At 46.2% G+C, this 20,841-nt stretch overlaps 4 protein-coding genes and 1 long non-coding RNA gene across 6 annotated transcripts in view; 2 read left to right on the top strand and 3 right to left on the bottom strand.

The window, feature by feature from the left end:
- Positions 1 to 1,055: 1,055 nt before the first annotated feature.
- slc32a1 (solute carrier family 32 member 1) lies at positions 1,056 to 7,526 on the top strand. The gene is made up of 2 exons (XM_061832505.1): positions 1,056 to 2,322; positions 4,963 to 7,526. The coding sequence occupies exons 1-2, from the start codon at positions 1,918 to 1,920 to the stop codon at positions 6,148 to 6,150; spliced, it is 1,593 nt and encodes a 530-aa protein (XP_061688489.1). The 5' UTR covers positions 1,056 to 1,917; the 3' UTR covers positions 6,151 to 7,526.
- Positions 7,527 to 8,439: 913 nt separating this feature from the next.
- Positions 8,440 to 14,323, bottom strand: aurka (aurora kinase A). The gene is made up of 9 exons (XM_061833862.1): positions 14,081 to 14,323; positions 13,759 to 13,824; positions 12,736 to 13,093; positions 12,606 to 12,651; positions 12,332 to 12,529; positions 11,252 to 11,390; positions 11,016 to 11,164; positions 10,757 to 10,931; positions 8,440 to 8,780 (listed from the first exon to the last, which is right to left on the bottom strand). Exons 2-9 carry the CDS (start codon positions 13,819 to 13,821, stop codon positions 8,607 to 8,609), a joined length of 1,302 nt encoding a protein of 433 aa, XP_061689846.1. The 5' UTR covers positions 13,822 to 13,824; positions 14,081 to 14,323; the 3' UTR covers positions 8,440 to 8,606.
- A 331-nt stretch (positions 14,324 to 14,654) lies between these two features.
- On the top strand, positions 14,655 to 20,771 carry wdr82 (WD repeat domain 82). Its single transcript, XM_061833870.1, has 10 exons — positions 14,655 to 15,205; positions 15,237 to 15,435; positions 16,323 to 16,420; positions 16,974 to 17,040; positions 18,005 to 18,104; positions 18,862 to 18,978; positions 19,053 to 19,208; positions 20,051 to 20,120; positions 20,325 to 20,467; positions 20,642 to 20,771. Exons 2-10 carry the CDS (start codon positions 15,275 to 15,277, stop codon positions 20,669 to 20,671), a joined length of 942 nt encoding a protein of 313 aa, XP_061689854.1. The 5' UTR covers positions 14,655 to 15,205; positions 15,237 to 15,274; the 3' UTR covers positions 20,672 to 20,771.
- On the bottom strand, positions 15,446 to 18,977 carry LOC133508116 (uncharacterized). Its single transcript, XR_009796987.1, has 3 exons — positions 18,842 to 18,977; positions 16,203 to 16,252; positions 15,446 to 16,095 (listed from the first exon to the last, which is right to left on the bottom strand). It is a non-coding gene; the product is annotated as an uncharacterized LOC133508116 (long non-coding RNA).
- hemk1 (HemK methyltransferase family member 1) overlaps positions 19,156 to 20,841 on the bottom strand; it is a 46,481-nt gene continuing 44,795 nt past the window's right edge. For both annotated transcript variants that reach the window (XR_009796985.1, XR_009796986.1), the window contains exon 14: positions 19,156 to 19,294. The gene's annotated coding sequence lies outside the window, so the exon portion shown is untranslated. The remainder of the gene's footprint in view (positions 19,295 to 20,841) is intronic.

The raw sequence follows: 20,841 nt of genomic DNA, 5'->3' as shown, positions 1-20,841 counted from the left end.
AAAATGTGTTTTTATGACCATTTATTTTCCTGTATCAGTGAAATATGTTTTAATAGGCTGTGTGCGGGAATTATATATTTACCTTCATAATATCTTTATCTTATGAAGTGAAAATGAAAAATGCAATGCAAAGCGCACAATTATGATATTCCTGCCCTAATTGCGATGCACATATATTTCACATTTTTAACGGTATTAGAATGTTGTGCATTGCGTCGCATTGGAAGATTTTACTGCGAGGCCGCTTTGTGGGAAGGTGACGTGCATGCCGAGAATTTACGCAGAGAGAGAAAAAAAATATGAATATCCATATTTTGTCGAGCATCCTATGCCAAGTATGCTTTCAAGCCACCTCTGCAATTTAAGCGCAAACAACAAATGCACTCTTAAAACAATTGACAACAAAACAGGCCTGTGAGCATGAACGAAAAAGGCATATTTTGTAAATGAAAACAATAACAGTATAATGCAAAAGAAATGAAAGCGCAATATTCCCCCCCCCCCCATTAATAAAATCTCCTGTTTTCCTGAACGGACGCCATGACTCAGAATGGGACACGTGCGCGCGCGCACAAACAAGACACACCATCCCTCGATGGAAAAAAAATGAATGAAGGACTGACGTCTCTCATTCTGTATAGAAAGCAAATGATAATAAAACAGTTTGGAGGGGGGGGGGGCGAATCGGAGGAGAAAAAGTCCACTTTATCCACTTTAAATGACTAAAAAGTCTACATCTTACCATCCAAAAATCTTTTTTCCCCGCTACATTCCAACGAGAATCTACCACGCTGCTCCACGTCCTTTTCTTAATTAAAAAAAAAAAAAAACACGCAAAATGTGAGTTAATTTATTTCAGATTTTAAAGGTGGGGGAGGGAATCCTTCATTTAGTTCTGTTCCAAAGAGGTTGGCTTTTGGCACAAATCTCATCCCGCTTTTATATGCGTCAACTTGGGCGAGATCGGAGGCCGCCGGAATGTCATTGGACGTCGGGCTGAAGGATTATCGCTCGTGGCACCGGGGAGGGGGTGAGGAGGGAGTGGGTGGGCGAAATGTGGTGAGGGTGGGGGTGCAGGGTGCTGAGGGCTACCGCAAGCACCTCCCCTAGAAATGCACCAAATCTCTCCCGTGTTCTCCTGCATGGTGCGGGGCTCGATCGGCTAAAAAAAAAAAAAAAAAGAAGAAGAAGAAGAAGAAGAAGGGAGGGGATGGAGGAGCAGGTGGGGGGCTGAAGACCAGACCACCCCCCACCCACCCCGGCACCCGTGAACGCCACGGTACCGCATTGGCATCAGTGAAGGCACCTGAACACACCTTCCACCCCACCCCGCGCGTGCCGCGAAAAAAAAAAAAAGGAGGATATCGAAAAGGCCTTACTTACAAAGACTTTTGACGGGGTTGGCGTGCGTAAAGCATTTACGCACGGCGTCTGGAGCCAAAGGAGAGACAAACGGAGAGGTGTCGCGCATCGAGGAGGAGAGGACGGGAGGGGGAAAAAGGCAAGGAAAAGGAAGAAAAAGCGGAGAGGAGAGGAGAGGAGAGGAGAGGAGAGGAGAGGAGAGGAGAGGAGAGGAGAGGAGAGGAGAGGAGGGGGGGGGGCAGGACGCAGAAGCGGAGCTGCGACGTCTGAAGGTGAAATGAACCTGAGGAGAAGCACACTGAGGAAGAAGTGGAGATAGCAACCAAAAACAACAACAACTACCGTCGTTGTCTTAATCTGAACTGGTGCGCCCCCCTCCTCCTCCTCCTCCCCCCCCCCATCGCCCACCCGCTCTCGTGTCTGGTGGATGCAACCAAGCGGACGCCGCCACCCAAAGTCGACTCTCTTGTTTTGGGGTTTCTTTTTTTGTTGTTTTTTTCCTGTCTGTGTCTTCTATATTGGATCGGGAGGAAAAAGGGGCAAGTGAACGCGATCATGGCGACGTTAATCCGGAGCAAACTGTCCAATAAACTGTCCGACGCGGCCACGACCGTCACCAACAAATCCCAGGCCAAAGTCAGCGGCATGTTCGCCAGGATGGGCTTCCAGGCCGCCACCGACGAGGAGGCGCTGGGCTTCGCCGCCTGCGACGACCTGGACTACGACCACCGGCAGGGGATGCAGATGGACATCCTGCAGCGGGCCGCCGAAGACAAGGCGGAAGGAGGCGGGGGGGACGGGGGCGACGCCGGCATGGATGGGGACAGCCACTACCAGCGGGACGCCGCCGGCCCGTCGCGCTCCTCCTCCAAGGACGGGGCTTCCAACGGCGAACTGTCGGAGGCCAGACCCAAGATCACGGCCTGGGAGGCGGGGTGGAACGTCACCAACGCCATCCAGGTACGAGCGCGCCCCTCCTCGGGGTCGACGTCAAATCGCCGCAGCGGCTCGAAATGAAAAGCAGGCAAATTGCGCGAGTCGTGTCGTGATCGAGGTTTTTCCACGAATGCGCGTTTTTTTTTTCCTTTGGATTGGATCAACGACCGAAAAATCATGACACGCAATCGTCAATTGTCGTGCGTGAAACGGTGCATTTCCTATTGTTACACAAAGGATTCCGTGCGTAATTACGCGCGTCCGTGGCGCACCCAAGCCCACGCGGAGAGGAAAAAAAAAAAAAAAAAAAATCAAAAGTGGGCGTGAACGAAGCACGTCGCCCCCCTCCGGAGTGCGCCTCGCTCGCAGGCTCTGCGACAAAAATCAGTCAATCAATCGATCATCAATAAAATCATCTGCCGTCTTTATTGAGGCTCGTGACGTCACCGAGTGTCTCCGACGTCTCGTGGTGACGTCAGAGGCGGGAGGGAAGACGGACGCAGCTCAAAGCCAAGTGGAAAACCCACGCTAGACAAAAAGGGAAGGGGACCGGAAGCGGGCGGGGAGGGGGGTGGGCGAAGAACGTCACTTGATATTATAAGAACACCCAAGTGTACCACAAATTCTGAATGAAACACATCAGGAGAGTACGAAGTGGAACCTGATCTGATCGTCGCGCATCCCATGGAAATCTGGACCGGATTAGGTTCGATAATAGTCTGTTTTGTTCCAATTGCCAACAAATCTCTGCTGTTCTCACATAGCTGACAAATCGAGGACACGTCCGATCTGATCCGGAGAAATCTGTGGTGGTCTGATGACGCGGCAGCGTCTGACGCCGTGTGCATTTGGACCATCTTCTCAATGGTTCCGATTAATATCGGAGCTGGATTAAACCGGATTCAACAGTTTGTCAAGTTTAGGACACTCCATACGTTTCAGGTGTCTGACCATGATCGGTTGCATCTTTAGAGATGCTCAACCTGGATCCAATCCAGTTTTAACAAGGTTCATAGTGACAACTGTTCACGCGCTGAACTAGATTCACACTGTTTTGTGAAAAGGAATTTGGAAGATGTCATCAAATCAGATCCACAAAGCCATACAGCAAAGGCACTTTTGAGTTCAGATCAAATGACTGATGTGCTTAATCCAGATCAGAATTGGTTCAAATTTGGTTTGCCATGACATATGCATGGATAAGTAAAGATAATTATTTTCAAATTGCCTACCAAATATAAGCACAATAAAGAATTTTTGGTCGGTTTTTTTTTCTGATATGAATCAAATCCAACAGGTCACAGTTTATGACACTGAGCTCAAAACTGCTCACAAACACTTAAAATAGATTGAATCCAGATCAAACCTGTCCGGAGGAGACTTTGTAGACCTCAGGTTGCATCCAGATCTGCTGCGTCATGCCAAATGGCCAAGCTGCATTCAGATAGACGTCGGTCCAGATCTGATCCACATTAAGCACAACCGCTTCTGATCCGCATTCACAAAGATTTTTAGAGCACAATAGAGAGGAGCAATGTAATCAACATCTGCCCAGTCAAAATACAATCTGGATCTAATCTGGATGAAATTGATTTTTCTTGAATCTAACCAATGAGAAGAAACAGGCTCAGATTCTACATCTAGTTTTATAGTTTGTGCATCTTTTAACTGTTACAAAATATTTAGTTTGGATTAAATCAAGGCGGCACGGTGGAGTTTGCACGTTCACCCCGTGTCTGCGTGGGTTTTCTCCGGGCACTCAGGAAAACATGCAACACTCATTGGACACTCTAAATTGCCCCATGGTGTGATTGTGAGTGCGGCTGTTGTCTGTCTCTACGTGCCCTGCGATTGGCTGGCGACCGGTTCAGGGCGTACCCCGCCTCCTGCCCGTTGACAGCTGGGATAGGCTCCAGCACTCCCCGTGACCCTTGTGAGGATAAGCAGCTAGGAAAATGAACGGAGGGATGAGATCAAATCTGGTTTGTGGCCCCCCCGTGCGTAACACGTTAAATGACAAGTTGCAGGGGGTATAAAAGTCAACACACCCTGGATAAAAGGCATTTTTTTTTAAATACAGTATATATAAAACGTAAGATCAAGATGGAGATGGACAAGATAATAAGACAGACCATGGAAATTCTTTTGTATTTTACTCCTGACCGTGTCAGGTGCGTACTATTCGTGTGAATCCGATTGATGATTCTGAGATCCAAGCACATAGGCCAGAAGAGGGTGTGCGCACTTGTGCAGTCAAATTATCTGTAACTTTTAGAAAAGATATTTTCAAGTTTCACAAGTTATGTCACATTGATGGTGATTTTTCTCATGTACAGTATCTATTTTGGTCTGTAGCATTTGAATAGGGGTGTGTAGACTTTGTATATCCACTGTGAATTAAAAACACGTGCAATTTAGACGTGGTCCGACGACGACGGCTTTGGACCCTGCGGTGAAAAGAAAAAAAAAAAATCAAATCAAATCAATCAAAAACGGAAGAAAGATTATTAGAATTATTATTGGTGCCGAATGTGACTCAAACCGGGCGGGATCTGGACGAAAGACGGGTCCAAGCCAATGTCACGTTTGCACGCAGCGATCTTGAAATGTCCCCGTCCGCGTCTGGCTTCGAACGCCGAACCTTTGACGGCAAAACTCCCGCAGGGGATGTTCGTCCTGGGCCTGCCCTACGCCATCCTGCACGGGGGCTACCTGGGCCTCTTCCTGATCATCTTCGCCGCGGTGGTGTGCTGCTACACGGGCAAGATCCTGATCGCGTGCCTGTACGAGGAGGACGAGGACGGGCGGCTGGTGCGCGTGCGCGACTCCTACGTGGACATCGCCAACGCCTGCTGCGCGCCGCGCTTCCCGGCGCTGGGCGGCCACGTGGTCAACGTGGCGCAGATCATCGAGCTGGTGATGACGTGCATCCTGTACGTGGTGGTGAGCGGCAACCTGATGTACAACAGCTTCCCCGACATGCCCGTGTCGCAGAAGTCGTGGGCCATCATCGCCACGGCGGCGCTGCTGCCCTGCGCCTTCCTCAAGAACCTGAAGGCCGTGTCCAAGTTCAGCCTGCTGTGCACGCTGGCCCACTTCGTCATCAACGTGCTGGTGATCGCCTACTGCCTGTCGCGGGCGCGGGTGTGGGCGTGGGACAAGGTCAAGTTCTACATCGACGTCAAGAAGTTCCCCATCTCGATCGGCATCATCGTCTTCAGCTACACGTCGCAGATCTTCCTGCCGTCGCTGGAGGGCAACATGCAGAAGCCCGCCGAGTTCCACTGCATGATGAACTGGACCCACATCGCCGCCTGCATCCTCAAGGGCCTCTTCGCCCTGGTGGCCTACCTGACCTGGGCCGACGCCACCAAGGAGGTGATCACGGACAACCTGCCGCCGGGCATCCGCGCCGTGGTCAACCTCTTCCTGGTGGCCAAGGCGCTGCTCTCCTACCCGCTGCCCTTCTTCGCCGCCGTGGAGGTGCTGGAGAAGAGCCTCTTCCGGGAGGGGAGCCGCGCCTTCTTCCCGGACTGCTACGGCGGCGACGGGCGCCTCAAGTCGTGGGGGCTGAGCCTGCGCTGCGGCCTGGTGGTCTTCACGCTGCTCATGGCCATCTACGTGCCGCACTTCGCGCTGCTCATGGGCCTGACGGGCAGCCTGACGGGCGCGGGGCTCTGCTTCCTGCTGCCCAGCCTCTTCCACCTCAAGCTGCTGTGGAGGAAGCTGCAGTGGCACCAGGTCTTCTTCGACGTGGCCATCTTCGTCATCGGCGGGATATGCAGCATCTCCGGCTTCATCCACTCCATGGAGGGGCTCGTGGAGGCCTTCAAGTACAACGTCGAGGAGTAGACCGCCACCTCGGCCTTCCTCCTTTTCTCGCTTCTGTTCATGCGTAAAAAAAAAAAAAGAAAGAAAAAAAAAAAAAAAGCGCACCCTCGCAACCATCCAGTCTTGCGCGTAGCACAGTTCTACACGCCCTCCTGTCACGAGGCCTTGCATTGAACAAAACAAAAAAAAAAAAAAACAGTCAGATGTCAGCGTACCCAATAAATTGGCAGTGAGAATACAACCCCCCCCCCCCACACACACACACACAAGTCCGCACGACTGCCGCGAATATTAATTTTCTTTCAAACAACATGCAATGAGATGATCCATCTGGATCGGCCTTCGGCCCCCGCCCCCCTCCCCCCAGTCACGAGGCCTTGCGTCTACATGTTTAAAAAAAAAAAAAAAAAAAAAAAAAAGCATTTCAGTAGTCTGATGTTTGGAGAAACCATTCATTGGCTTTGCACATCCATGAAAACAAACGATCGTTTTCCTTCTTCCCCTTCATCTGCTCTATTAAATGCGATTTTTTAAAATGCAACATGCAATAAAATAAATCCACCCCCCCCCAAAAAAGAAAAAACAATGGCAATAACGACAAACATAAAATCTTAGCTCTGTGCGGAAAAAAATGATAACTGAAAGGATCAGTTTCTTAGAATTTGCTTATTATTATTATTATTCAAGTAAAACGAATATTTACGCGTTTATTGATAACACCTCAAATAAAAAAAATCGGGGATAATGATATTTAGAGCACTCATTTGCGGAAAAGAAAAAAATATATCAAAAATGGGGGGAGTGATATTTTTGGGGGGGTGGGCTTCATTTTTTTTTTTCTCCCACAATTGAAGCCTAGTCAATAAAAACACAATATAGGAGACTGGAGCTTCTAAGCAGCTATTCGAACTATGCATTGAATGTATGATAGTTAGAAATACAACCTGCAACGGGGATATCGGAATAGGCCTTTTGCTTTTATGTACATTGGACGAATTCGCACCTTTTCCTTCACGTCTGATCGGCACTCGCCCCGAATTCAAATCCTCCCTCTGCAAACGCGACATAACGCTCTTTGTCACCACATTTCAAACACGTGGCCTCGAATTCGGAGGATGGAAAGTCTTCATTTCGAGGGAAATTAGTGCATATTGGACATTTTTTTTCCATTTTGTGCTATCAAATGGGGTCCTGTGGAAATGTTATTTCAAGAAAAAAAAGAGGAGAAAAAAAAAACAAACGTACGTGTAGTGTTTATTATTATTGTGATTTCAAAACAGATGGAATGTATATCTCAAAGTCGTTACCATATATTGTGGAAATAAAGATGATTAAAAGAAGTGAACTTAAACTGTTGGAAAAAAAAACCCCGTGGTCTTATGTAACGCTAAAAAAAAGGTCAGAACATGTATTTTTTTCTCAGTAATAAATGACAGAATATGATGTAGAAAGTAATTGTACTCTTTTTTTTATGCAAATTGAACTATTTTTTTAGGTGGGCCGATAAAATGTTGAAAACGGAAAAAAAATCCCTATAATTCACAGACTCTAAAAAAGACGTTTAGGCCATTTGAAATAGAGAAATATAAAAAAATAGTTGCATGATTTAAAACTTGCATTAACGTTTCAAAGTCATGAAGAGGGGAGAAAAGGGGGGGGGGGACATAAACCATGCAAAGCTTCAACGGTGAATTCCTCTTCTTCACTCGGCCTTGGCTTACCCGGATATAAAATTGTTGAAAGTATTTTCAATTTTTGTCATTATTATGTGCTCAAATCACATAAAACGTTCGTTTCTGGTGTTGATCGCAGCATAATCTGCAACCCAATAGAATATCAGGTGCATAAATATGACGCTGTGTGGTGGGGGGCATTGGGGTGTAATCCATTAAAAACAATATTTTAAAAAATCCTTACAATATCAGATGTATACATTACGGGAGACACGTATAATGCGTGTTAAAATAATCATAATTGCCCTGATTAACTACTGGAAATTAAAACTAAACCATCAAGCGTGGCAGCTTTCTGAAAAAAGGCAACTGGAGAACATTGCAATATAATTGCGATTTTTTTTTTTTTTTTAAGAAACTATTTATAGGGGGGTGAAAATGAGTCATACTGGTGCGCTGCAAGTTTTCTTTTTTTTTTTTTTTTTATTTTATTGGCGCGTTCCAGGCAATCAGGGCACAAAGGCGGTGGAGTAAACGTCGCAAGCCGTGTGAGTAATCACGGTGCACGAGCGCTCCCTGCTGTCCAAAGACGAAACAGCACACATGGCGAAATAAAATAATAATCAGGGTGCTGGGGGAAAGTGCAGGCGCGTCATTTTATTTTATTTCACGTCATGACATCACAGTAAAAGCCAATAGATATGTAGAGCAGAGAAATATTTACAGGTAGTCGAACCGGAGGAAAAGATAAGAGTGGCTCAAGTTCCCTGTACACACACCAAAAAAAAAGTGAAATGATTTGCATCAGTTAGTGGCAGCTTGGGCGGTGGGCTTCTTGGTGGAGTTTTGGACCACCCAGGGGTGAGTGAGCACCCCTCGAATGGGGAGTCTGTGCATGGGGTTGTGTTTCAGCAGGAGGGAGATCAAGTCTTTGGCCAGCGGGCTGACGTTCGACTGCGAGGGGTACGAGTATTCCACCTGCGGCGTGAGAGGGGGTGGCCAAAGATCAAATAAAGCCCCGCGCTGACCTATAAATAATTGCTTAAAAAACAAAAAAAATTCTATACTGAATAAAATAAATGTAATATTTGCTTTCCATCCATATAACCAACTTGGCTCACCAGCTCCATTGCACAGACAACAGTGTTTAAATTACGACCGTCTTCATAAAATATTTTTCTCATCACTTCTCCTTTTATAAATCATAATAATGTATATTGGTACAAATTTCTTCTTCGTCAAATGGTATAAATTTGGCATCCAGGAGGTTGAAACGGCAAAATGCTAAATGTTAACAATCGCGATTATTGCGCTAGTGCAGTGATTTCCAATCAGCGTGCCGTGGAAAGTTATCCAATTTTATGCAATTGCTAAAAAAAAAAAAAATTCCAAGAAATAATGTATCTTTATTCATCTATTTATGCCAGTGAGGCACAATGACAGACAGAACAGAAAAATCCTCTACTATTAGCTAGCAGGAAGTACATACAGTAGTTAATCGATCAATTTTTGGTGACATTTACTTTTGTTGGTGTGCCGTGGGATTTTCCAATTGTAAAATATGTGCCTTGGCTCTATAAAGGTTGGAAATCACTGCGCTAGGGATTAACAGTTATCGTAAAAAAAAAACAAAAACAAAAATAACCCCACTTCTGTTCAATTTACTCAAGACTTTTTGTTATATGTAAATTACACATCTAGCAGTGTCTCATAAACCACTTAAAGATGCAACTGTATTATTTTTGACCATGTTTATAATTGGCCCAACACTACGTCGGTCTGCAATAAATGTATGTAAAAAAAAAAAAAAAACGTGGGCTCAAATGGCGCCAAAAATTGTTCACCACAGAACGCTGCTTTTGTTTTGGTCCCGGCGGAGCATCGAGAAACTGACAAAATATAAATTTTAGCCGCATTGTTAAATATTCCGCAACGTTCAGAGCGCTGCAAAAAAACAGCGATTTGTCCTTCTTTAAAATACGGCACTTGTGTAGCCGCAGATGATCTGGGCCAGTCTAACAGAACCACAACTGATCATTCATGGGCAAAGTAGTTTAAGACAATAAAAATGCAATCCTAACGGTAGAGATTCTCCACCCCCCCCAAATAACCACTCATATATTCAGACAGTTGTCTCGGGCCAAGTGAAATGCACGTGCAGAATTTCCTCTCCAGAACATTTTTCAATCCATCCTTGAGAAAATATAGACAAAACAGTACACTTGCTATCTTTACACTTTAAACACCAGAACCCAGATGAAAACGGCGTGCAAGGAACTAGTTTGCCAAGTTGCGTAACAATAAATGCTAAACAAGAAGGCGCACTCATGTCTACTTTATGTCTTACCTTTTTTTTTTTTTTTTTTTAAACAGCTCGGTTTATAAAGTATAAGGTCAAGAAATATTCCTGTAATGGACCTTTCCGACCTGTCAATCACTCGTACAATAATAGCCAATCAGATAGCCGCATTGTCTTGACACGCCCCTCAAGCAATACTGGTTGTCAGTAGCGGGCGCTTGGAAAAATTAATGTCCAAGAAAACTGTCCTCAGATGCGCTCGGGGAATGTGCAATTCTGATGAAAGATATCCGGCTAGGTTGCAAGGGGCCCGCTTGATTCATTTTCCAAAGCCTAAAACACGGTTGACCGAGGGTCTACGGTGGATTAACGCTAGGAGACGTCTGACGCATTTGGCAAAAAACATACCGCAATATTATCCGGAATACGCGGTACAGAATCGACTTCAAAAGTGTTCTGTTCAGTGGCCATTTTGGAAGCTTGTGGTACATGCCAAATGTAGCTAAGGGGGTGGCGCTAAAGATCACCAGTCGGAAAGGTCCATTATGACTTCTCTAGATTTGATAACATAAGTTAGCGATAAACCCCAAACAATGGTTGACTACACGAGTCCTCCGAGATGACTCTTCAGCCGACACCGCCGGAGACGTCTTACCCTGGATATCCTGCGGTACGTGTCCTCGTGGGATTTGGTTTCAAACGGGGGTTTCCCGAGCAGGAACTCGTAGCAAAGCACGCCGAGACTCCACAGGTCCACCTTTTCGTCGTGGGTCTTCCCTTCGATCATTTCGGGGGGCAGATAGTCCAGAGTCCCGCATAAAGTTGACCTCCTGCGCGAGGAAGTCGGGGGTAAGTCAGTCAGTATGGCGCCTTCTCTCGCGTGGGGGGGGGGGGGGTGGGGGATGAAGGATCACCTGGACGAGGGCGTGTGAACGGACCAACCGAAGTCGGCGATCTTCAGCTCGCCGTTGGCGCCCAACAGGAGGTTCTCGGGCTTAATGTCCCTGTGGATCACCATCTTGGCGTGGCAGTATTGGAGGGCGTCCGCCAGCTCCATGATGTACTAGTGCGGCACAATCATCACAACGACTGCGACATCCATTCCCGCGACCCCCCCCCCCCCCCCCCCAAAAAAAAAAAAAAAACTTACAGTAGCGCTGCGCTGCTCGTTGAAATATTTGCAGCGTTGCAGCTCACCGAAGAGCTCGCCCTTGGGCGCGTACTCGAGAATGAGGTACACGCGCGACTCGTCGTGGAAATAACCGTAAAGCCGCAAGATGTTGGGGTGCCTGGAAAAGACCAGTCGCGGGCAGCACCTTCAACAACCGTGATATAGACAACTGGAAAACCCTAAAAAAAGTCAATTTGACTAGATAAGTCATCCATCCAGGTTTGTGCTAATGATTTTGCATATTCTCCCCGTGCCTGCCTGGCTTTTCTCCGGGTGGGCTCTCCGGTTTCCACCCACATCCCAAAAACACGCAACATTAATTGGACACTCTAAATTGCCCGTAGGTGTGATTGTGAGTGCGGCTCTTGTCTGTCTGGATGTGCCCTGCGATTGGCTGGCAACCAGTTCTGGGTGCACCCCGCCTCCTGCCCGTCGACAGCTGGGATAGGCTCCAGCACTCCCTGCGCCCTACCCTTGTGAGGATAAGCGGCAAAAGAAAATGCATGGATGATTTGTTATGATACAAAAAGATCATAAAATCTATGTCAGTTAAGAAAGCTAAGGTTGTGGTCCCACCAAAAAAAAAAAAAAAAAAAAAAAAAAAAAATTCACTTCAAACTCGTGTTTTATTCTTTTGGGTTTTCTCCGAGTGGGCACTCTGTTTTCCTCCCACATCCCAAAAACACGCGACATTAATTGGACACTCTAAACCGCCCCGAGGCGTGATTGGGAGTGCGGCTGTTTGTCTCCTCGTCCCCTGCGACCGGCCGGCGACCAGTTCAGGGTGCGCCCTGCCTCCTGCTCGATGGATAGGGCTCCAGCACTCCCCGCGACCCTCGTGAGGATAAGCGGCAGAGAAAATGGATGGATAAAAGTGGTTTGACTGCGAGTGTGAATGGTTGTTCGTTTCCATGTGCCCTGGGATTGGCCGACAACCGGTTGAGGGTGTTACCCTGCTTCCTGCCTGAAGCTAGCTAAGATAGCCTCCGGCACTCTTGTGACCGCTGTGAGGATTATAACTATTAATATTATTATTATTTTGTTGGTTTTTTTTTTTACCTGAGGTGAGACTGGATCTCCACTTCTCTCCTCAGCTGGTGCTCCACGCCCGCCTTCTCCAGCTGCTTTTTGAAAAGCACCTTCAAGGCCAGGATGAATTTGGTCTCCCGCTCTCGGGCCAGGTAGACGTTGCCGAACTTGCCCTTTCCGAGCGGGCGGCCGATTTCGAAGCTCTCCAGGCTCCACCGCTTCTTGCTCCTTCACGGGGGGGGGCAAACCAGCGTCAACGTGGACCAACCATTGACAAAAATGTCGTTCACGCAGAAAGAGGTACTTTGACGACGTTGAGTCTGAAGAATCAGTCTTGGCCGGTTTCCCCGCTGAAAAAGAAGGGAAAATGAAAGCATTTTGGTAACGGTGGCTAAAACCACGTAACTATGACGATACATTTGACGCGACCGTACTTTGCGGCGGCATCTCGGTTTTCACAGCTCCTGCTGCAGGTTTCGCAGGTACGGCGGCCGCCGGTGTAGCAGCCCCCGCGGGAGGTTTCGCCATTCCCAGGTTCACCGTTGGCTCGTTCATCCTGGGTTGGCTTCGCCGGACAACGGCTTTGGATTGCGCGTGCACATTCGTAGCCGCCGGTCTGACGTTCTGATCGACGGGTTGCGCGGACTTTGCGGCCTTGAGGAGGTTGGGCGCCGACTTGTGTTTTGATGGCTGCGTGAAGCGCTGAGGCCCGTTGGACTCGGACAGAACACGTTGCGGCTGCTTGCAAGGCGCATGCGACGGCTGGAGACGCAGCGGTCCGTCTTCGGGTAGCTGCGATAAAATCATCAAAAAGAAGAGGCGTAGGATCCACAGCTTAAATGCACCAGAAATTCAAGGATTGGGTCCAATTCAGACTATTATATTTTTGGCTCAATGATGCAGAAAAAGTCCGTCCATCCATCCATTTGCAGCGCTGCAGCTTCTTAGCCGCTTATCCTCACAGGGGTTGCGGGGAGTGCCGGAGCCTATCCTGGCTGTCAACGGACAGGAGGCCGGGTACACCCTGAACCGGTCGCCAGCCAATCGCAGGGCACATGGAGACAAACAGCCGCACTCACAATCACACCTACGAGCAATTTAGAGTGTCCAGTTAATGTTGCATGTTTTTGGGATGTGGGAGGAAACCGGAGTGCCCGGATAAAACGCACGCAGGCACAAGTTGTGTTCATGCTAAAACCACACGGGCGGGTCCAGGACTGTGAGGCCAACGCTTTCCTGTTGAGGCACCGTGCCTGTACACGTACACACGTACACACGAACACACACGAACGAACACACACACACACACACACACACACGAACGAACACGAACACACACACAACACACACACACACGAACACACACACACCACACACACACACACACGAACACACACAACACACACACACACACACACACACCTGTACTGTATGTTTATCTTGACAATGTCACTTACCTTCACTTCAGACCTACGAGCAGTCGGGCCGTTTAGCGTTTTTAGCCTGGCAGCAACCTCCATAGTCTGGAAAGGGGTCAAACAATGGCGTAACAATAATAATTACGATTAATAAATCATGATAATCGACGCCTATTTAGCACCTCTGCGTTATCGTCGATTTCAAACTAGCAATTAGCATTTGGGCTAACAACATCGCAAAACGGCGGAGTTTGCTTGCGGTCAAGAAGGCCTTTTGCCAACACAAAATATAGATCTTTAAAAATTAATGTCACAAGAAGCGAACTGTTAGTAATATTAAAATTTACAAAATTGAGCGTACCTCAGGGTGTTAGGACGCCGCGACGCTCCAGAAAAAAAGCTCGAAGGTTGGCACTAAGCAGGCGACTTAACCTCCCTCGATTGCGGCTTTCACGGCAGCGGACATAAGTGGACAAGCTTGAGATTAAAATATATATCGATCTATCCGGAAGAGTCGGCCCGAATAACACTCGTATTGTCGAATGTTGCAATGGCAACGATGAAAGGTTGCCAACGCAGCTCGGAGTCACTTGTTGAATTTCAAACGTCCCTCGCTACGAGACTTTAAACTCGGAGCGCGTCTCGATTGGCTAACACGGTGTGCTGGCTCCTCTGCCATTGGCTGATAAGGTATCTCGTACGGCGGTTACACTCCGCGAGATTTGAGTGCGAGCGTGGCGTATGATTGGTGAATAAATATGATAAATGTGCGTGAAAGAATCGTGAGCTTTGCAAAAGAAAAAAAAAAGTTTCAAAAACATGGACCCGATTGTAACAATATCCTAAAAGATTTTTGAATTGATATTTAACCATTAAAAATAATAAAAAATAATCCTGACGTTATTTACTCATTTTAGTTATCTATCTACGTTACACTCCGCGAGATTTGTAACACTCCGCGAGATTTGAGTGCGAGAGTAGCGTATGATTGGTGAATAAATATGATAAAAGTGCGTGAAAGAATCGTGTGCTTTGTAAAACATTCACCCGATTGTGACAATATCCTAAAATATTTTTGAATTGATATTTAATCATTAAAAATAATCCCGATTTTTAAAAATAATTTTCAGTCTGATCTGATTCTCGTCTCCTTTTTTCACTTTTGTTTACCATGTGATTACTGATTCCTAGGCAATTGCGTGATCATTTTATGAAACTCGATTGTTTCCGTGATTATTTATAATATTTTATTGTATTTTTAAATAAAGTTGTTGTTTTTTTATTCCAGTAGAATATCGCGATAACCCATGCGTACGTGACTTCCGGCTGTCGCCCAACCTCATGCGTTTCTCCGACATTACGCGGGCATCGCATCAAGTAATGGTTGTGCAGAAAGCAATAAAAATCACCCAGTAATTACATCCAAGAGCGACGATTCTAACCGCCGCGACTCTAATAGTTTGTTTCGGAAGCGAGGTGTATTGCGGAAAGCTTTCAAAGGTAGAGAAAGAGGGTCGCGGAAGTCCCCTCGGGACACACACACAGGCGGGCCGCCATGAAGCTGACGGACAATGTGCTGCGGAGCTTCAGGGTGGCGAAGGTTTTCCGGGAGAACTCGGACAAGATTAACTGCTTCGACTTCAGCTCCAACGGAGAGTCCATCATATCGAGCAGCGACGACGACTCGCTGGTGTTGTACGACTGCCAAGAGGGGAAGTAAGTCAAACGTCATCCTTGTTTAACCCCCCTTGTTGTCTCGTTAGCTAGCATGCTAACGCTTTTTAGGAGCAACGGCCTGGAATTTTTTTTTTTTTTTGGGTGTGTGTGGGCGACTTACGGAGGTGGGAATGAGTTCAAAAAATAAAAATCAATTGACTGTAATTGTTGTGATTGTTTGATTTGCTTAAAGAGGAGAAATGTAATCTTACAGTTATCGTTGTAGCACTGTTTTGAAGTTTTTCCCACTTCTGCCTCTCAGTTCTTCGATTCTAGGTTCGAATCCCTCCCTCTGTGTGATTAGCATGTTCTCCGGGTGTTCTGTGAGGTTTTTATGAAGACTTGTGATTGACAGGCGACCATTCCAAGGCTCCAAATTGCCCAGCCCTGGGAATGCTTGCATGGATGTGCCCTGTGATCGGCTGTCACTTCAAGCAGTCTGAATGTCACTTTGACGATTTGAACACCAACGGTGGCTCAACACATGCAAACCGATAATACTTACAGGCATATATCTTTGTTCGTTCCCCCAAAAATGACTGCTATTACAGCGTTTTTCAGAGTCTCTTATAGAAGTAGTAGTAGTAGTAGACCAGTCCAGGTTTTACCCAACTTCTCTCGCCGGAGGTCTGCCAGGAAAGCCTCCTGCACTGCTGTGATCTGTATGAGGTCAAGCACGATACAAAAAAAATATGGATGGATAATAGAGAAATGCATGGATATCCGTAAGTTTGAATGGTTGAGTCCTTATGTGCCCGGCAACTGACCTGTGACCGCTTCGGGTGTGTTAGGGTCTAGATCACCATTAACCCAATTTCTATGGAAGATGGATGAAAGTATATTATTCTTACAGTCCTAATAATTTTCTCTCTAAAATGTGATCCCAGACCGAAGAGGACCCTTTACAGTAAAAAGTATGGAGTGGATTTGATCAGGTACACACATGCAGCCAACACGGTCGTCTACAGTTCCAACAAAATTGATGGTAGGTTATTGTTTTGTTTGATTTATTATTATAAGCCAAATGTGTGACATCTAATTTTGTATTTTTTGTTGTCATTGTTGCCCTGAAGTGTTGCTAGTATGGAACATCTGAGATCTTAAGGATGGATACGTTCTCATGAATAGTGGATGCTTATAATAAATGACCTAATGGGGCCGTTATCACTCAACAAGGACAAATTGCGCATTTTTACACAATTATTTTGTATTCAAAATATTTACCAGAAGTGTAGTGCAGGTCCAATTTTGTCATACTTGACCTTGTCAGAGAAATTTTCTGGGTGTCCGTTTGCGTGTTTGTTTTTTGGGGTGTTTCAACAGGATGATCCCTGCACGACTGCTCGCTCTGGTCTGAGGTAGTTTTTTGTACAGTTTTGGGTCTATGATTGTGCCCTACACTGGAGCTAACTGTACAAATGACTGCCTTGCCCATGTCCGAGCGCACTCTTCTCAACTGCAGCGGCTTGATTGTTTCTTCAACGTGTTGCGTGCCATGAATATTGATCAATATTTTTTTCATTGTGCCGTCCCTAAAGATACCATCAGATACTTGTCCCTTCATGACAATAAATACATCCGCTACTTCCCTGGGCACAGTAAAAGGTAGGTACAGCACAATCTGTTCCAGAAGGCGGTTCGAGAAGTGATTTGTTCGAAAACCGAATCGATATTTCCCATTACAATCAATGGAAAAAGAAATAATGCGTTCCAAGCCTACAAAATTAGGCTTTTTAAAGATTTTTTTTTAGGCTTTTCCTGTTCATACACTGCATAGTAGAAATAAGTGTATAGTTTAAATACTTTATATAGTAAAATAATTTCAGAAATATATTTATTTTTTGCTTTGAATGTATGCTTTAGTAGTACAGTAGGCTAGGCTGGGAGTGCATCGCTGTATCTGTAGCAACTCGGCCCCCAGCCTTGTGAACTTTTCTGTTTTAACAAAAGTGCAGAATAAGTTTGAAAAAGCAACAATGAGGGGGTGGGGGAGCAAAAAATATAATTTTTTACAAAAAGTAACACACATCATTTGACTCGAGCTAACAAAATCTTTGAAACAACAAAAATGCTAATGGGACAAAGCACTGTTAAAGTTCACAAGAAAAAAGTAATGCAAACCTATCAACTACTGTATCAAATCTCTTTGGTGGGGGTCACTCGCCCCCTGGAAGTTCTTTTGTTTTCCCAAAGAACTTATCTTGTGTCACTTCTTTGGCGCCATGATTGGGCGTTAATAGTCCTCAATAGGAAGAAAAATCAGTAAATGTAGCCACAGGGACATCTCTGCGTACAGAGGTTGCGTTATACACAATAACGCGGGTTGTGGATCAGCTGGTTGGGTCGCGTGCATATTATTATTTCTGGATTTTTTCCGGGGGTATTCGAGTACCGATTTTTGTCCGAAAGCAAGCAAAAAAAAAAAAAAAAAAATCTCAATTTTTGTTCGAAAACTGATTTGTTAAGAGAACGGGGCTGTTCGAGAACAGAGTACTCACTCTACGAGTATTTTTGTCGCCCCCACCCCACCTAGCGCGCTGAAGTAATCCACTTGACTGTTCCCCCGCAGAGTTACCTCCCTCTCCATGTCTCCTGTGGACGATACCTTCATTTCTGGATCCCTGGATAAAACCATAAGGCTGTGGGATCTGCGCTCACCTAACTGCCAGGTAACCGTCAGTCACGTTAGGACTCGAACTCGGATTCTGTAATTCCCCGTTGGCTGTTTGCGTTGACAGTAACGAATCGAATGACTAACATATCCACGTATCGGAATCAAATAGTTACCGTCATTTCCGGCGAACAAGCCGCAACTTTTTTTCACACGCTTTCAACCTGCGGTTTATGCGGTGATGCGGCTAATTTGTGCACTTTTTCTAACTGCCTCAAGGGGGCACTTGAGCGGAAAAGGTAAGAGTGAGATCGGTGGAATATATGTGCCAAGGAAGTGATTTTTTACCGGCCCTGTTAGTGCTGCGCTAGTGTGTTTCTGGCGTGTCTCAGTGATATTTACCGGTAAGTTTTAATTTGATTGGCCCTATTAGTGTTAGCTTTAGTGAGGCACTAGTTGCTAGCGTAAAATTCTTTTTGTGTACCATCTTTCTTTGTACATATCTCGTGTTTCAATGTACACTGGGCACTTGCAGCTTTTACACAGCTGCGGCGTATGTATGTACCAAATAGTTTTTCCTTTACAAATGTACTCGGTGAGGCTCCGCAGGCCGGGAATTACGGTGCTCCTTGTACTATTGTAAAATAAAAGACGAGTCTTTGTCCAACAAAAGGAAATTAGAATTTTCTCAACACCGGGAGAGTTTCGCAACCCCTCCTCCTGGTTTCCAAAACACTTCTTTTTAGTTTAAAAAAAAAAAAACAGCGGGATATTGTGATATGTCACAATACTTACCCACCTGTTGCCACCCGCAGGGCCTCATGCACCTCCAGGGCAAGCCGGTGTGCTCGTTTGATCCCGAGGGTCTCATTTTCTCCGCTGGCATCAACTCAGAAATGGTGAAGCTTTACGACCTTCGCTCATTCGACAAGGTGAGCCCGGCACGACAACGCGATGAGCGGCGGCGGCGAGCGGCTTCACGCTTGTCATCCCCCTCGGCCCGCAGGGACCGTTCGCGACCTTCAAGCTGCAGTACGACAGGACGTGCGAGTGGACGGGCCTCAAGTTCAGCAACGACGGCAAACTCATCCTCCTGTCCACCAACGGCGGCGCGCTCCGCATCTTGGACGCATTCAAAGGGGCCGTACTGCACTCCTTCGGGGTGAGACGAACACCGTCACTCGCGTTGTAGTCGGCGTACCAAGCCCCTTCGTCACATGCGCCAGGGCATCACGAAGTTCGTTGTCGCTTGAAATTACAAAAATAGAAACGTGCGATTCATGTGTTCAATTAATGGAAGTGCGCTCGAGGCTCGGTTCTCGGCCACAATCCGTTCGAGAAGGCGGTTCGGAAACCGATTTGTTTCAAAGCCGAATCAACCGCCACGTGTGTTATGTTATTTCCGGGTTTTTTGGGGGGCTTCGTTCGAATTGACAATAACAAAGCGCGCACGTTCTGTTATTTCTGGGTTTTGTTGGGGGCGATCGAGTACCGATTTTTGGTCGAAAACAGAAGCAAAAAAGTCTCGAAAATTTCGTTCAAAAACCGATTTGTTCGAGAACCGAGGCTGTACTGTACAGTAAACCCGTCAAGCACTGGTGTCAAACTCGAGGCCTGGGGCCCAGATCTGGCCCGCCACGTGATTTTTAAGTGGCCCACCAAGCCGAATCTGGATTGTAAATTTCCACGATTCTTGAAAAAATCTGTCCCAAAATTTTGAAAAACATTTACAAACATTTTTGTGTTAGCAAATGTGAATAGTTGGAAAAAGAGAGTGCCCTTTATTTCCGATTTCAAAACTAGTTCATAAATTGATTATGGAAATATGATGAGATGATGAAATTATTTTTGTTTCACAGTCGTAACGGCCCTCTTAGGGAAACCGGAACAACAATGTGGCAAGCGTGAGTTTGACACCCGTGAGTCTCATTACTGGGTCAATGTAGATAACATGGATCCGAACGATAAGCGTCGCTTTATAAAATCATGTTAATATGCCTGCAGGGATACAACAACAACAAAGGTGTCACACTGGAGGCCTCGTTCACACCCGACTCTCAGTTCGTCGTCATCGGTAAGCAGAGTTGGGGAGGAACTAAATACACGCAACTAGATTGAAAAATCTATGGCATTAGTGGGAGAAAATGTGGAATTAAATGACAGCTGCTTGTGGGAATTTGCACAATTTTCTATTTTAGTTACATTTGAACTACATGTGAACGCAAGCGGGACTGTTGTCTCTCTCCACGCGCCCTGAATTTCAATTTTCGTGTCGCAGGTTCCGAGGACGGCAAAATTCACGTGTGGAACGCGGAGAGCGGCATGAAGGTGGCCGTGCTGGACGGCAAGCACACGGGGCCCATCACGTGCCTCCAGTTCAACCCCAAATTCATGACGTTCGCCAGCGCCTGCTCCAACATGGTGAGCGAGAGACTTTGTGGAATGACGGTTAGCGTTGGGACATGGACCCAACGCAAGGTTTTCTTATGTTGTCGGGAGAAAAGTGATAAAGTGTGGCGTTATGGGGAATTTACAACACTCTTTAAAAATTTGGAAAAAGCACACAAACCCAAAATGTCTTTAATTTATTTTCAGGCGTTCTGGCTGCCCACCATCGATGACTGAAATGTAAGTCGACGGCCAGCAGGGGGCGGCACCGACTTGTCTTTGTCAATAAATTGTAAATATGTTGTGTCCAGGACTGACTGTGAACTGTATGTTTTCGTTTGATTTTTTTTTTTTTTTTTTTTATACATATTTTTATTCTATAATAAAAACTTTTCTTGAAAACCTGA

This window comes from Syngnathoides biaculeatus, chromosome 10 (genome assembly GCF_019802595.1).
Source record: "Syngnathoides biaculeatus isolate LvHL_M chromosome 10, ASM1980259v1, whole genome shotgun sequence".
NCBI lineage: Eukaryota > Metazoa > Chordata > Actinopteri > Syngnathiformes > Syngnathidae > Syngnathoides > Syngnathoides biaculeatus.
This window is presented reverse-complemented; position numbering and strand designations above follow the sequence as displayed.